At 47.3% G+C, this 17,411-nt stretch overlaps 1 protein-coding gene across 2 annotated transcripts in view; it reads left to right on the top strand.

Annotated features, from left to right (window-relative positions):
- Positions 1-17,411, top strand: part of IL13RA1 (interleukin 13 receptor subunit alpha 1) — a 332,178-nt gene that overhangs the window by 178,601 nt on the left and 136,166 nt on the right. For both annotated transcript variants that reach the window (XM_069212531.1, XM_069212532.1), the window contains exon 5: positions 14,523-14,698. In XM_069212531.1, the coding sequence (XP_069068632.1) occupies positions 14,523-14,698 (176 nt within the window). The remainder of the gene's footprint in view (positions 1-14,522; positions 14,699-17,411) is intronic.

Genomic DNA, 17,411 nt, shown 5'->3' with positions numbered 1-17,411 from the left:
GAAGAATGTCAGTGAGGAAGGGCTGAGACTTTCAGAGCACCTGTGGCAACTAACTCCTGGAGGATGCCATTTTGAGCTATCCCAGAAGACTGTGCAAAAAGGAGGGGATAGGGGCAAGGAAGTGATGTGGCACATCTGGATATGCCAGAGGTGCAGACCTGCTGGACACTTCCGCCCCCACTTAAAAGGTCCTGCACAGGGGAGAGCTCTCTCTCTTGGCTGTGCTTCACTGCTGGACACTGCGACTGCAGACGGGCATCATGGATAACTGGAAAGAAGAACCTCCTGACTGCCCTTGGGGAAGGGACTCTGCCCCTGAAGGATTCCAGGCCAGCGAGGTGAATGCCAGGGCCTGGCAAGCTGGCCCCCTTACCCCACCAGAGGACTAGTTGGGGGATGGACTGGGCTAGTGCAAGGAGACCACGCAGCCCAGAAGGAAAAGAGGGAACCCAGAGGAAAGGCTGGCGCAGGGAGTCAGTGGGACTAGCTCCCTAGGATGGTGGACCCTTCAAAGCCAGGAGGCCTAAGGAGAGTGCTCCTGGTGGCAAGGGCTTGTCACTAGGAGCGAAACGACACAAGAATGATGAAAATAATTTCTTGGGGGCCCGAGATCACAGGGAAAAAGGATGGCGACCTTTGGAAAAGCAGCTACAAAGCACGTGGGGCTCTGCAGCTGCTCGAGGCTGTGCCCCTGGGGTGGACCAGGGCCCGGGGGCTGCCCCAGGAGGAAGAGGAGCAAGGGGAATGGCGTCGCACTCCCCCTCTCAGAAAAGGAAGGGGCCCAGACCCCATCCCGGGGCCCCGTGAAGCCTGGCCTAGTTTGATCTGATTGGGGGGGGGGCGCAGTCGCGGTGGGAAGGGACCCCAGACCCCATCCCTGCTGCAAAGCAAAGCCAGGGAGCGCCGTCACGCTCCCTTCGAAGATGCGAGGTTGGGGCCCCGGACGCCATCCCGAGGCCCGTGAAGACCGAGGAGTGGAGGGATGCCGTTGCGCCCCCCCACCAGATGGCCGCTGGCTGGGACGGAGCTGGCGGCGAAGCGGAAGCCAGGGAGCACCGTTGTGCTCCCCGTGAAGCCAGGTCGGAGGGGGGGGGCCATACCCCATCCCGGTTGCTGATAAGATGTGAACCTCGGGGAGCGCCGTTGCGCTCCCCACCGAGATGAGGAGGGGGCCCCGGACCCAATCCCGAAGCTGCCGGCCACGAGCCTTGCTGTGTTTTCCCTCTGGAGCGGGCAGACCACACAGAGCAGGCCGGCTCCCACGGCAGCACCCAGAGGTGCTGGCCGTGCAGGGAGCCGGCGGGGGCGGCCATGGGTGAGCTCCCTGGGCTACCCTCCAACGAGGGAGCACCTGCCTGGTGAGGGGGTGTCCGGGTGGTACCGGGCACCCCCCGGAGGAATGTCAGCTCTGTCTGCCTCATCTCCTAAGCAGCTGCCCCAGCATGCTCTGTGGGGCAGGGGCCGCGGTTAGGACACGCAAACCAGCAAGTGGTGGTCCCAGGGAGATGGGGCCAACACCAAGTACATGCCCAGAAACAGGGGGAGCTGCAGGAGCAGCGCAGCCTCCCTCCAATATCGTTTTGTGTCCCCACCCTAGGTAGGGTGGGACAAATTAATGATGAACCCCCCAAGGGTTCGACCTGTGTTTGGAGCACAAGCTTATGTGAACTTTTGTTCTAGCTTGTGGGATGGTGCCTACTACAGGTGTAGGCTAGTATTACCCAATGTGTTGAACTGTTATTCTTTGGTCAATCAGGTAAAAAAAAAAAAGTAATCTAAAAGCAATCCTAATGGTTATACAGGGAGTGCAGAATTATTAGGCAAATGAGTATTTTGACCACATCATCCTCTTTATGCATGTTGTCTTACTCCAAGCTGTATAGGCTCGAAAGCCTACTACCAATTAAGCATATTAGGTGATGTGCATCTCTGTAATGAGAAGGGGTGTGGTCTAATGACATCAACACCCTATATCAGGTGTGCATAATTATTAGGCAACTTCCTTTCCTTTGGCAAAATGGGTCAAAAGAAGGACTTGACAGGCTCAGAAAAGTCAAAAATAGTGAGATATCTTGCAGAGGGATGCAGCACTCTTAAAATTGCAAAGCTTCTGAAGCGTGATCATCGAACAATCAAGCGTTTCATTCAAAATAGTCAACAGGGTCGCAAGAAGCGTGTGGAAAAACCAAGGCGCAAAATAACTGCCCATGAACTGAGAAAAGTCAAGCGTGCAGCTGCCACGATGCCACTTGCCACCAGTTTGGCCATATTTCAGAGCTGCAACATCACTGGAGTGCCCAAAAGCACAAGGTGTGCAATACTCAGAGACATGGCCAAGGTAAGAAAGGCTGAAAGACGACCACCACTGAACAAGACACACAAGCTGAAACGTCAAGACTGGGCCAAGAAATATCTCAAGACTGATTTTTATAAGGTTTTATGGACTGATGAAATGAGAGTGAGTCTTGATGGGCCAGATGGATGGGCCCGTGGCTGGATTGGTAAAGGGCAGAGAGCTCCAGTCCGACTCAGACGCCAGCAAGGTGGAGGTGGAGTACTGGTTTGGGCTGCTATCATCAAAGATGAGCTTGTGGGGCCTTTTCGGGTTGAGGATAGAGTCAAGCTCAACTCCCAGTCCTACTGCCAGTTCCTGGAAGACACCTTCTTCAAGCAGTGGTACAGGAAGAAGTCTGCATCCTTCAAGAAAAACATGATTTTCATGCAGGACAATGCTCCATCACACGCGTCCAAGTACTCCACAGCGTGGCTGGCAAGAAAGGGTATAAAAGAAGGAAATCTAATGACATGGCCTCCTTGTTCACCTGATCTGAACCCCATTGAGAACCTGTGGTCCATCATCAAATGTGAGATTTACAAGGAGGGAAAACAGTACACCTCTCTGAACAGTGTCTGGGAGGCTGTGGTTGCTGCTGCACGCAATGTTGATGGTGAACAGATCAAAACACTGACAGAATCCATGGATGGCAGGCTTTTGAGTGTCCTTGCAAAGAAAGGTGGCTATATTGGTCACTGATTTGTTTTTGTTTTGTTTTTGAATGTCAGAAATGTATATTTGTGAATGTTGAGATGTTATATTGGTTTCACTGGTAATAATAAATAATTGAAATGGGTATATATTTTTTTTTGTTAAGTTGCCTAATAATTATGCACAGTAATAGTCACCTGCACACACAGATATCCCCCTAACATAGCTAAAACTAAAAACAAACTAAAAACTACTTCCAAAAATATTCAGCTTTGATATTAATTAGTTTTTTGGGTTCATTGAGAACATGGTTTTTGTTCAATAATAAAATTAATCCTCAAAAATACAACTTGCCTAATAATTCTGCACTCCCTGTATTGCTTGAATATGGCCTTATATGTTCCCTGAGTATGCTAGTTTGAATAATGACAGTGACAGCCACTTCTTGGCAAGATAGAAGTATTAAATTGCACGTGTAGGTGTATTCAATTCACCTTACTGTCAAATGGTCGATACTGTCAAATGTCGCAAGGGGGACACTGGGGATTGTTTTGCCATGTGGATTGTTGGATTATATTCTTCTTTGAGGAGACATGAGAGATTACACGTTTGCCCAGAGTGATTCCATCACTTTGTATATATTTGTAGATTGTTGCATAGTATTGAGTAGTGTGTGTGAATAATAAATGTACTTTTACTTTATCAAAATAAACAGTACAGACTGGACAATCATTTATTGAGAGTCATGCTTGTGTGCTAGTGAATGGGGATTACTAGCCCACACCACCTCCCTTGAGTAAGCCTTGGACCGCTCTGCAACACTACCCTTGAGAGTCAAGCGCTACAATGGGGTGTTTGGTTCCCAGTGGCGGTCATGTGCGGACTTGTTACTTGTGCAGGCCATACAACTAATGACCCACCTTCCAACACCAGTGCTCCGTTTCTCTCTCTCCCCTATTCTTCTGTCATCCTGTCCATGTGTGCATTAGCATCATCTGGCGGAGGAGCAGGGGCACAGGCTACAGAGGGAGCTGCATCCCACAGGACCCAGGAGGCAAAGTCCACCGACACTGTGGGAAACAGTGGGACGGAGGGCGAAGAGAGCACCATGGCAGAGACAGGAGGTGACAACATTGACTCAAATTCCTCCTCCGATGAGAGCTCCCTGGTGGTGGACACCTCTGGGACCACCCCAGCTACAGGTACAGCCACCACCCCCATACCAGAACCGCCCTCCTAGTAGCCCCTCACCGAGTGGCCGATGCCCACTCACCCAAGAGGGTGGGCATCTCCTTCGCCCCAGGGCCTGGCCCAGTGAGCCCTGCTGCCCTCAGGAGGCTATTGATCTCCTGAGATCCATCTCTGTAGCGCAGTCAACCATTGTGAATGCCATCCAGGGGCTGGCATCCTAGATGCAGCAATGCACTGCATACCTGGAGGGCATCCATGGTGGGTTGGCGGCCCTACAGAGATTGTTTCAGGCTCTTGCCTCCTCTCTGATGGCAGAAAGTGTCCCTGTTCCTACCGTCCCCCCTTCAACTACCACTTCCTAGTCACTTCAACCCCAACCTATCCAATGCACACATACAGACAAGCATGCACATAAAACATCTCACAAGAGTGGCACAGACAAACACAGGCAGCACACTTAAGGCCACAAGCACTCACACAAACAAGACAGTTGCACACACAACCACCTCCACTGCCTCTACTGTCTCCTGCTCTGCCTCCTCTCGGTCACATCCGCATTCACACCTGCATGCACTGCATCAACAGCCGGCCCCACCATCACCACACCAAGCAGTACACACACCTCACTTGCAGACACCTCCACAACATACATCCACCCATCCCGTCTGCTCTCCCACCCTGTCTGCCTCCCCAAGAGACACAAACGCACGCACTCAGACTCCAAACAGCCATCTACCTCATATCAGCACACTTTCCATGCACCTGTACCCAAGTCCAGCAGACGTACACCTCCAGCAACCACTCCCTCAACCTCCATTCCCATCCCGCCCCACCATCACTAAGAAGCTTTTCCTTGACCAACTTGACCTCTTCCATCCCCCTCCACCCACTGTCCTGCCCGTAAGAGCAGGGTCTCACCGACTCAGCCCAGCAGCTCAGCCAGTCTGCCACTTCTCCCATCAAGTCAACAGCTGCTGGCACAAAGGGGCCCCAGAGTGTGACGGCTGCCACTCCTACTGTGAGCACACCTCTGCCTCAGAAAAGGAGGACTAGGGTGGTGAAACCCAAGGGATATGAGACAGGGACAGTGGAGGCACCTCCTAGTCCTGGAGGGAAAACAAAGGAAGGTTCCCACTCCACCACCCAAAAAAGGGAAGGATCCTACTCCACCACCCAAAAAGGGAAGATTCCCACTCCACCAACAGAGAGACAAGAGTCCCCCTCAACCGGCAGTGGGCAAGGAGCCCTCACCTTCAGCAGAGGCAGGCAGGGTAACACCCCCACCAGCAGTGGGCAAGGAGCCCTCACCTCCAGCTGTGACACAGCAGCCCTCACCTCCAGCAGAGGGCATGTAGGCCACCCTCCAGGAACTGTTGGACAAGGAGCCCCTCCAGAACCAGTGGGCAAGTTCACCACCTCAGAGACTGTGACCTTGCACTCCCCAGCAAAGAGATATGGGCATGGAGCCCCCTCCATAACCAGTAGGCAAGTTCCCCACCTCAGAGACTGTGACCTTGCATTCCCCAGCAAAGAGATATGGGCATGGAGACCCCCCTCCAGAACCAGTAGGCAAATTCCCCACTTCAGCTGAGGTACACCTCGCCCCCCCCCTTCCCCTGAGGTGCTTGGCCATTTTCAACATGATGCCCCTGCACAGTGTTGTCAGGAAACAAGTTGGGGCTTGGACTGTGCCCTGTGGCCATGTTGGCCTTTTGTACTATCGACTGGCCATTGTCCCTTTCTGGACATATACTCCAATTTTATTTTTCACATAGACAATATGGTGGCTGTTGGCATCAAATTACAATATCAGTTATACCTAAATGTAGTCCTTGCATTATTATGACTTGGGTCCTGTGACATTGGTTTTCCTCTGCAGCTTGTGTGTATGGTGTGTGTGTGTGTGACTGATGTGTTGTGCGTGTGTATCACTCTCCTTTTCCTCCCTCCCTCCCTTTTGTGCTGGGTAGCTGTACTCACCATTGAAATCTTCATCGCCATTGGTGTTCCAGGTGGAGCATGGCATAGAAGAGCATCGGGAAGACTTGTAGTTCCGGTTCCATGGCGGCAGTGGTCTCCTCTGTGTATTTGTTAGTGAGTCTTTTGTTTTCTGTGTTATGTTTCTGCCAGCCTTTTGATGGCGCGGGTACCGCCCCGGGAAATCGTTGCGGTTTGCTATGTCATAGTATGGTGGGCGATACCTTGTCTTCCGCCTGGCTGTTGATGACTGCTGCTGTGGTCAGTGGTGTTAACACCGTGGCGGTTGGTGTGGTACATTGGCTGTCTATGGGAGTTATCAAGGTCATGATCATAATTTGGCTGTAATTACCGCCAGCCTGTTGGCGGTATTACAGCTACTTTAACTGTCACTGCCAATGTCATAATGACCACCTATATCTCCATTCAGAAGTGTCCAAGTGCAGAGAATCTGCTCTCTGACTTCTTTTGTCTTTATTTTGTTTTTGTTTATCCCAGCATTTTTAGAACCTTCTTGTGCTTGTTTAGTACCTTCCTTTGTAGTTTAGTTGGTTTGACCCCCAGACTATCCCGACCTATACTAAGATAAGTGTCAGAGATAAACTTTGGTAGGTAGCGCTCCTGGTTCTGTTGAGGAACTTCTCAAAACCGTTGGTGAATAGCCAGTGTTACTGCTTCCCCTTTAATATTGCTTAAAATAATTGAGGAAACTGCGACAAAGTAACGCATCAGTTTCATCCCCAAGTCCACTCCTGGGGCTGCCCGTGTTCATTTTGAATTTGTTTTAACACTTCTGGCATGTGTCAAGGTACCATGTGTGGTTGTGTAAATTGCGGCGAAGACTGTACCCCAAGTGGCGCAGTCCTCTACTGAGGGAACCATTCCAAATGGGAAGCACATGGTGAGAATTCTGTTTATCTTTGAGTCCCGTATGGGGAAACACTGCTTCCATCGGATTTGGTTTTTGTGCTATCCAGAATGGAATTTTTTCCTGTCCTGTGGGTACTTTGCCCATTATTTAATTACTGTTTGAGGATTAATTCCTGTAACTGAAAATTGATGCATAGCCAGAGCAGCTCTCTCTGGAGCGGTGTTCAAAGTCTGCATTACGAACTGAATTAGTCTATATATTGCTACTAGCTCATTATACAGTGTGCATACGTCTACAACTTGCATAGCCTACACTTCAGGATGTGGTGTGTACATGGCAAACATGAGCCATGTTGGTCCGTCATTACCTAAAGGACCTAAACTCATTGGTTGATAAGCTCGGTACCTCTATGGTACAGTTGCTGTTCTGTAAGTGTGAATTGTCATTCACTTCAGTTCATGGTGATCCAAGAGTAGCATTTTTCAGTTTAGTGTGCCCCTCATGAGCTTCCACAATCAATGTGACATCTTCAACCTCACCTGTTGAGCCGTTGGCTAGAAGAAACTGCATAAGTGCTTGTATGCAGTTCTCCGGAATGTTTATGGCATTTGCCATGTTATGAGAAGGTACCACAGTCAGGAACACCAACCGGGAATAAATTCTTTTAAGGTTCATTCTTGAAAAGCCTACAGTCCAGATAGGTAATCCTTATTTAACTGAGAAGGATTATCCCTAAGACCACAAACCTGTCCGGGTAATGGTACTTAGGATGCCTTAGTGTGTGTGAGACAGGGACACTGAGGAGACTTGTAAATTAGTGCCTACACCATTGTTTGTGGTGCCATGTCATAAGGACCCTTGTATCATAAGAAGACTGCTGGATTCACAGCAGCACCTCTGATTGTAGGCAGCTAAGTCACTTCCACACGAGCTGGCAGCTGTTGGCCCAACCGTTTGGGTTCTCCTAGCAGCACCTCACCAGAACACAAACTGTAAAGGTGATGATCTTTTCCATTACCTCTACTGGGAATGGGTGCAGGGACATTGTTAGTTTTTGGGTTTGCTGGGGTCAGCGAAGGGTTTTTTGAGTAATGGTATGACTTTTGCATGTTTCTAGCATCAGGATATGTTGGGGTGATGATAGAGATGTTGAGCAGGGTGGTGAGTTCCTGGTGGCCAATTCTTTGGTTTCCAAGGTTGAAGATGTGGTGTGGGCATAGGTCTGTGGGAGCTCCCAAGTGAATGGATTTCATGGTGGAGGGGATGTCCTGGATGGAGAAGATGTTCCATGTGGTTAGTTTGTGGTTCAGGTCGGTTACAGTGGTGGTGTATCTGTCGAGGAAGTCAATAGGTGTGGGTTGGGATTCAAGTTTCTGTATATGGTTGCAATCTTGTCATGGAAGAAGTGGGAGAGGCTGTCACACAGCTTCTGTAAGGGTGCTAACGCGTCCCTCTATGATATTTTATTACACATCAGGACTCGTTTCAGGCCAATGAATCTTTTGACCCAGTTGAGAGACACCGTAGGACGAGATAGCTAATCAATATATCAATCAATAATGTCATCAATATTTATCATGACAATGCATCTCACTTTAGTCAAAGTCATTAATCAATTCAAAGACATTACCATGACCTTTCAGCCATGAATTACCACACCTTGTTTAGTAGAATTTGATGAGTTGTATTTCCTATTAATTATAGTCTAATATCAAACACGTTAATCTCAACACCAAGAAACATAATAGCATAGTCACGATATGGCAACTTTGGTAAGCTTTCATTAAAGCGAGAATTACGAACATCAGAACATAACACAGAGTGAACATAGATCAATTTAACAGAGTGTCAATAACGCGTCAGTTCAACAAAGCGTAGTCTCGGTCATTTGTCTATTTGCGTCAGTTTTGGTGAACACCTGTCCTAACCACTGATTAGCATTAGGATGTTGGGCTTCATGCAAAACTATTTAGAACACCAATTTGGAAAACATCTAGCTAAGGTCTCTGTCAAAAGTAAGCAGTTGGTACCTAGAAAGGAAAAGCAAACAGACAAATTACAAATGCATTGTCATAATTACCCTCCAAGGATTAGGTCAGCGCACAGGTTCAGTCTTCGTCCTCAGGACTTCAGTCAAATCGCCATCAGTCAAAACTCAGCTCCGGGGCAAAAGGGCACTTTCCTCATAAGGAGGTAAAGTGTAAATGGGCAATCTAAGGGCGAGGATGGTTTTAAGTAAACCAAAAGGTCACCATACAGAGTGACAGAGCTTCTGGATAAAATCAATAGCATTCCCTACCTAATTCTAAATGACTTCCTGTGACATGGGTTTTTATCCCTTTTTCAATGTACATTCCCCCAAAATTCTATTGGGCATTCGTTATACCCCACTATCTTTAACCTATCAAATTAAGCATTAGGTAATCCTAATCTTCATCCCATATTGTTTTACAAGTTTTTGATTGGTCCTTATAATTGACGTCTTCAGAAATGGCACGTCCATTGAGATTTCATCCTCCTGTAATTCTTTGCACATCTTTTGGTCAGCAGTTCCATTGTCTTCACCGGTTTGAATGACCTTGTACATTACATTAATCTACACTGTTTCAATTCATTTTAACATTTATTTTGCAAGACGATGAGAAGCGGTGGGAAACGGATTTACATGGTTACATTCATCTTCCAAAAAGAACTTGCAGGGTCATGTACCCTGTGAGTCAGCATACTGAAAAATAAAAAAAATGTATTTAATATGAGAGCCAAGCAGCTAAGCTGCAGCTCATGCTAATTTAAGGCCTATGAGGTTTTCAGTACAGATTTAATAACGTAAATTTTAGTATAAGCTCATTTGAACGTAACAAAAACATTTTGGTCATCATTATTAGTTTACGTGTACATTGTTGGCCATTCTTCGTGGTCACAATTCAAGCGCACGTCTAAGCAAAATTGCTATTATTATAGTTTCTATGCGGCATCATCACACCTTAATTCATAAACATTTCAGGTTAATATAGATTATATAAGCTACACTCTCTCAATGGTGTGATGTTGTTTTTGCTGGCAGCCTGGTTGGAGAATTCCTTAAAGATGTTGAAAGGTTCCTTGGTATTGTTGGTGCCAGTTTCGATGTGTTCGGCAAAGGCTGTCTTCTTTCCTTAGCAGGTGGTAGTAGAGGTTTAGGGAGGTCTTGAAGGCTGCTCTGTGGGAGGTGTTGTTGCCTGCCCGCCATCTCCTCTCTAGCACTTAGCAGCCAGGTCCCGCAACCTTGCTACAAAGTCATCATTTGACTCAAATAGTTTTTGTGGTTGTGTGTAGAACTTATGGCGCCTCTTCACAACATTATTTGTCTTTGCAAAGTGATTTGGAATGTCTGCAAGTTCTTTTTATAGATACAAAGGGGAAAGGTAAGCCATTCACACCTTACATCTAGCCCTGAACCAACAATGCTCTGTGTTCATGCCTTTAGAGGCCCATTCACTTGCCTGAGCAGAGAAATGTCTTTGAGAATTGCATTTTCGTGTTCTGCACTTGCAAGTACTCTGATTGCTCGTAGTGAACCTCTCTATATAATGTGTGATTCCTGTACTTTAAAAATCTATTATGTTTCTTGTAAGTTCTTCTTTTAGGAAACATCTAATTATCTTGCCTGTTCCATCGTCTGTCATTTACATCCTAATATGCCCCACAGACAGTAACCAAAGCCCATTGTGTTCATCTTTATTTAGACCTATTTGAGTTGCTGCTGTTTTTTTATAGATTAAATAATCACCACTTTGCGGCTAGCACTCAGGGTGTGTTTTACTTGAGTCTGTTATCCAGGAGAAAGGACTAAACACCTAGGTGGTCATTCTGACCCTGGTGGTCTTTGACCGCCAGGGCGGAGGACCGCGGGAGCACCGCCAACAGGCCGGCGGTGCTCCAATGGGGATTCCGACCGCGGCGGTAAAGCCGCGGTCGGACCGGCACCACTGGCGGGGTCCCGCCAGTGTACCGCGGCCCCATTGAATCCCCCGCGGCGGCGCAGCTTGCTGCACCGCCGCGGGGATTCCGACCCCCCCTACCGCCATCCAGATCCCGGCGGTCGGACCGCCGAGATCCGGATGGCGGTAGGGGGGGTCGCGGGGCCCCTGGGGGCCCCTGCAGTGCCCATGCCACTGGCATGGGCATTGCAGGGGCCCCCGTAAGAGGGCCCCTACATGTATTTCACTGTCTGCTGTGCAGACAGTGAAATACGCGAAGGGTGCAACTGCACCCGTCGCGCAGCTTCCACTCCGCCGGCTCGATTCCGAGCCGGCTTCATCGTGGAAGCCTCTTTCCCGCTGGGCTGGCTGGCGGTCTGAAGGCGACCGCCCGCCAGCCCAGCGGGAAAGTCAGAATTACCGCCGCGGTCTTTCGACCGCGGAACGGTAACCTGACGGCGGGACTTTGGCGGGCGGCCTCCGCCGCCCGCCAAGGTCAGAATGAGGGCCCTAGTCATCAACACATTGCCAAAATCAACAGTGTACAATGAAACCAGAAACAGGGAGGGTTTAGAGAAAATAGAGAAAATCACAAAGTAGAGAATATGCTGAAACAAGTCAAACAAGGAGACCCATAATAATTCTTATTCTAAGAAGCAGAAGAAACTGCAGGATGCAGATTGTGTGGCTCTGGCGAAAAGAGGAAAATTGATACTGTAAACTGAATTATTTATCTCTCTTTTTCAAGTATTCAGAGGAGAAATCAAAGACAAATCTTTCACTCCTGGGGTAAAGTTGGAAGATAGGTTGTCCTCTGGACAAGGCGCCTCTGTGAAGGAGCATTGACTCCTATGGGATTTGTGTCCGTCTATAACTCTTCCTTAAAGTTTCAAATGCTGGACTGCTTTTCAGTAGGGTGTTCAGTCTGTTTGCTAGTCTCTGTCCCAGTACTTGGGTGAGGCAGATAATGTGAAAGAAGTATTAGGTATCCCTAATAAATTCTTCAAAGGTGGCCATCATTTTCATTTATGCCACTAGCCAGGAGCTCTTGTTTTCACTGGTGGACATGGTTTGCTAATCTATTTTATGTTTGAAGTCTTTGTGACAAGACAATTATTGGAAGTAGGAGCATGTTCCCGGCCAGCTAATATTCTTTGTCGACATGCCTGTTTTCCCTCTGTGATTACAAACAGAACTTCAGTGGCCAGAGCACTTGACTTCTGGGTTCCATTCTTTTGAGTTTGAGCGATTGAGTTTAAGGGACTTGAGATGATTTGTGGCAAGTGCTGGTGGCATGAAGGATTGTAGGGGTTTTTCATGCATTTCCTTTCAGAGAGGACCTCAATCACGTAGTTCTTTTTGAACGTGGGCTTGTCACACCGGGAGGTCTCCAGGCACTGGTAGTGCTGCGGGTCGGGCTTGGTGGGAGATAGTGGTTGAAAAGCCAGTTCTTGAGCTGCTTTCTGAAGTTCTCCAGTGAGGGGAGGATGTGCGTAGGTGAAGGGGGAGTTCGTTCTAGTACTTGGCAGCGAGGTAGGAGAAGGATCGCCCTCCAAGTTGTTTGCGGCGGGTGTGGGAGACCTAGGCGGTTGTTGATTTGGGTCTGGCGTTGTTGAGGACCTTGTAGGCATGGGTGAGGAGCTTGTAGAGACATCCGTGTTGTATATGGAGCCAATGGAGGGCCCTGAAATGTGTAGAAATGCTGCTTCATCTGGGGAGGTTGAGGATGAGTCTTGCCATAGTGATTTAGATGGTCTGGAGGCCTGGGTGATCTGCTTTGTGGCTCCGGCATGGAGTGTGTTACCGTAGTTTAGGTGGAGTTTTCCTGGTGGAGAGGGGAACGCAGTGGAAGATCTTGATGAGCACGCAGATTGTGTGGAAGCAGGCGGAGGAGACGGCGTTGATTTGTTGTTTCATAGTGAGTTGGGTGTCCAGGATTATTCAGAGATTGAGTGCGTGGCTTGAGGGTGCGGGAGGGAGGCCGAGGGCAGTGGGCCACCACGAGTTGTCCCAGGCAGATGGTTTGGTTCCTAATATGAAGATCTCTGTTTTGTCCGAGTTCAGCTTGAGGCAGTTGAACTTCATCCAGGCGGCAATGTCGGTCATGGTGTTTTGGGAGTTGGAGCGTGTGGAGAAGGGCTCATCAGTGAGGGAGAGAATGAGCTGGGTGTTTTCAGCATAGGAGATGATGTTGAGTCAGTGGGTAAATGCAACGTCGGCTAAGGGGGTCACGTAGGCATTGAAGAGGGTGGGGCTGAGGGAAGAGCCCTGGGGGATGCAGCAGATTATGTCTTTGGGGCAGAGATGTAGGGAGGCAGACCCTTTGAGTTTGGCCGGCAAGGAAAGAAGAGATCCAGTTGAGAGCATTTTCTTAGATGTCGCTGCTGTGGAGTCTGGTGAAGAGAGTGTGGTGGAGATGGTATTAAAGGCCACAGAGAGGCTGAGGAGGATGAGGGCTGCTGTTCCACTGAGGTCTAGGAGGCGCCTTACGTCATTGGTTGCTGCAATCATGGCAGTCTTGATGCTGTGGTTTGGTTAGAACCTAGATTGGGATGGGTCGAGCAGGTGGTTGTGTTTGAGGTAGTCCATGAGCTGGCAGTTGATGGACTTCTCCAGGACTTTGGTCGGAAAAGGGAGGAGTGAGATTGGGCGGTAGTTCTTGAGCTTGTTGAGGTCCACTGAGGGCTTCTTCAGAAGGGGTTTGACCTCTGCATGTTTCCAGACTTTAGGGACATTGGCTGTGGTGATGGAGGTGTTCAGGATTTCGGTGAGGGGGGCTTCTATTATCTCCTTTCCTAGGTTGTAAAAATGGTGTGGGCAGGGGTCCAAAGGGGATCCAGAGTGGATGGACATCATGATGGTGTCTTTGGTGGAGAGATACTCCCAATTGGTGGGGGAAGGGAAGTTGGGGGAGGTGGAGTGTGGTGGGCTGGGGATTGAAGTTGCAGTAAATGTCAGTGATTTTGTGGTGGAAGTAGTCTGATTTTTGCAAAGGGCTAGGGTGGGGTGGATCATGTTTTCTGTACAGGAGGGGCAGGAAAATACAGTTTTCATACTTTGATCCAAGAGGGATCTCATTGCTTTAATTGTAATCATTTTTAAAAGTGCAGGGACCCAAAGTTTTTATTGGGAGCCTGACACTGGCACTTCTGATTGCCAGGGCTTGCTGAATGTTAAGACTGCCTTTTATAAATACCACCTCATGCCTCTTTCTTCCACCACCCTACCATTACTGTCTCACTCATGCAGGTTATTTTTCAACCCTTCTGTCTTTGCCACTGTTTTATGTCCTAGCCTTCCTCATTCCTTTTCTTCATTCTGTCTTTCCATCTTTTGCACCGGGTCAGTAAAATGAATAACAGTCCCGTGTCCAAAATGAGTGCCCGTGCCCACCACTTGCAACCACCACCGCAAATGAAGCAATAATGGACCTAACACTACTAACCGAGGTAAATTGCTCATTTGTTCAAACCTAGCTAACGGCAATATGAATTTACCTTCTAGGTCGTTTTAACCATGTTTAAAATTTGCTTTCTAGGTCTAAAAATGAGAACGAAATTCATGAATGCCAGGAATATATTCATAAGGAAGGGGTAGTGCGTGGATGTAAATTCATTTCCGAATTTTACAGTGGTGACAAGATTAATATTTTGATCACAGACAGTTTGTTGAAACTGGGAAGATTCTACTCCTTTTTGGAACCAATCACTATTTGTAAGTACTCACCAATTTGTACAAGTTGTAATTCGCTTAGATTTGTTCTTTGTTGGTAGGGTGATATATTGTTAGCCAGAGGGGGGGCAGGTTTTAAAAAAAAATTAATTAAATATTACACATCATATTGAAAACATGGTACCTTAATTGGGCTAACTCATATTGTTGGAGGTGGCTTTCATGGCTACATGATATGCTTTTTCACATTAACATCACACACAAGAATACATTTATATGTATACATTTTTATATTTTGAAAAACAGATATAAATGCATTTTATATATATATATATATGAACAGTTGCTTCAAAGAAAAAAAAGAAGTGCTCCAGAAGAAAGTGCTTGTGCGTAAAGTAGATAGGAACAAGAAAATAGACCTATTACATATATCCTAGCCTGTTCATACGCATTCAATTTGCCAACGAAGTACTGTCCCATCTCAAAAGAGACAATCGTGTTATTCATATTTGCCCCACTAAGAAACCAAATAATAATCCAAGCTGTAATTGTTGTCTGCGTTTCGACCCGGCAAAGTGTGGAAGTGAGGCCTATCTAAACATCAAGGCGGGTCTTCATCAGGACAGGATAACCCTATATAATGGGGAGCAACCTAATGGTGAAAAAGGACAACCGTCCCACTTATTAAAATCAATAATACTCTCTGTGGCGTGTGTTAGAACCTCCCTAGTAAGGGCAAGTCTTCACCTGGAAGCTTCATCCAATATGACTTATACGTTTGACTGGACGAGTTCCTTAATGCTGTTGGAAGTAATCCGTAAGGACAAGAAGGTAGATACATGGATCGGGCGAGTGATGTCAGACTTAATACTGACCCTACGAAGGAAATAGCTGATCAGATTAAAAGAGTAACTAATGAAGGGTTGGAGGAAGGTTACCTTAAAGAGTTGGAGCATGACTTTATAAATCAGAAGCAGCATCCTATCCCCACCATTTATACCCTTCCACAAATTCATAAGAATTTGCAGAAACCCCCAGGTCAACCGATAGTTTCGGGGTGCAGATCCATTTTGAGCCTCTATGTAAATATGTGGATTTGTTTTTTAAACCAAATCCACTAAGGCCTACCTGAGAGACACAATGGAAACTATAAAGATGATTGATAATTTTGCTTTCAATCCCAATGAACAGATTTTGGTCACAATGGACATTACATCGTTATAGGAAAGTACCCTCTTTTTGGCATGATCACCCCCACTTTTTGCCTGTTCTCAGTATGTTTTGACTGTGTGCACTGGGATCCTGCTAACCAGGACCCCAGTGACTGTACGCTCTTCCTTTAAATTTGGTTGCTTGGACCACAAACACCCTGTTGCCTCGTTATAAATTCCTAGTATATGGTACTCAGGGCATTGGGGCACCAGGGTTTCTCCATGGGCTGCAGCATGTATTATGCTACCCATGGGAGCCCATGTAAAAATGTGTCTGCAGGCCTGCCATTTCAGCCTGCATGAAAAGGTGCATGCACCCTGTCACTTCAGGTCACTGCACCAGGCCACTGTAAGTCAACTCTATGGTAGGCCCTCCTAGCCCAGAGGAAGGGTTCAGGTACCTGTGTGTGAGGACACCTCTGCCTTTTGCAAATAGAAAATACAAATTCTATGCTTCTAGATACAAATTATCTACCTCCTTGATCTCCCTCTCCAGACCTGTAGTTGGAGATGATGGCAAGGGGAACTGTGTGGGGTAGCCATCTAGACTTCCGCCCAAGAACTAGCCATTTCATTCCTTGACCCGCCCTGAAATAATCCCAGAACTACTCATGGGCCATAGAATTGTTATATTATGTTTATTTGTATAGCACACTAATCACCTGTGAGGGTATCAAGGTGCTTGCTTGAGCAGGTTTGTAGATTAGTGTCCCCTCAGAGTAATTCAAAGAGCCAGGTCTTCAGCTTCTTGCATAACACAAGAAGTGAGGAGGAGGCTCTGATGTATTGTGGGAGGCCGTTCCATGTTTTTGGCATCATGTATAAGAACAAACAACCTCCTGTTCTGCTCTTATGTATGCAGGAGATTGTGCAAGTGAGACTGAGCATAGGTGTCTGTCTGGATTGTGAAAGTGCATGCAGTTGTTGAGGTTGGGCCAGTGTTGTGTAAGGCTTTTGTACGTGTGCATGAGAAATTTGATTTGGCTGTGTTTGTGATTGGGGAGACAGTGGAGCTCTCTGAGGCAGGGTGAGATGTGGGTTCGGCATGGGAGGTTGAGTATTAGTCTTGCAGCATTCTGGATGGTCTGCAGTCTGTCTAGGAGATGTTTGGAGATTCTGACATACAGTGCTTTGCCTTAGTCGAGCCTGCTAGTGATGAGTGCTTGCATGATGGTACATCTAGTATTCTGTAACAGCCACTCGAAGATTTTTCATAGCATACGAAGGATGTGGAAGCACAATTATTAGTATCAGTAGTGAACAGACGGAACACCTGGGCCTCTTCTATCTTTTTTGCTTCTCTGCTTCTTACACTCTGCCCTTGATATGGCAACCATGACATCCATACATCTGTTTACTTCTCCTGCAGAAATGGTATTGTGTTTGTCTAGCTAAAGCACACATTTTAGTTTTAGAAGCCTAAACCTATCACAGGCTCGATTTCAGGTATCACTGTCTGGCAGGGTGAAATCTACTGCACTATTGTTTAATGGTCTTTCTTCTGTGTTCAGGAATTCATTTTCTGTCTTACTCTGTGTTGTTGA

The sequence above is a fragment of the Pleurodeles waltl genome, chromosome 2_1, assembly GCF_031143425.1.
Source record: "Pleurodeles waltl isolate 20211129_DDA chromosome 2_1, aPleWal1.hap1.20221129, whole genome shotgun sequence".
NCBI classification, from domain to species: Eukaryota; Metazoa; Chordata; class Amphibia; order Caudata; family Salamandridae; genus Pleurodeles; species Pleurodeles waltl.
The sequence above is the reverse complement of the archived record's forward strand: the minus strand, read 5'-3'. Positions and strand labels throughout refer to the sequence as shown.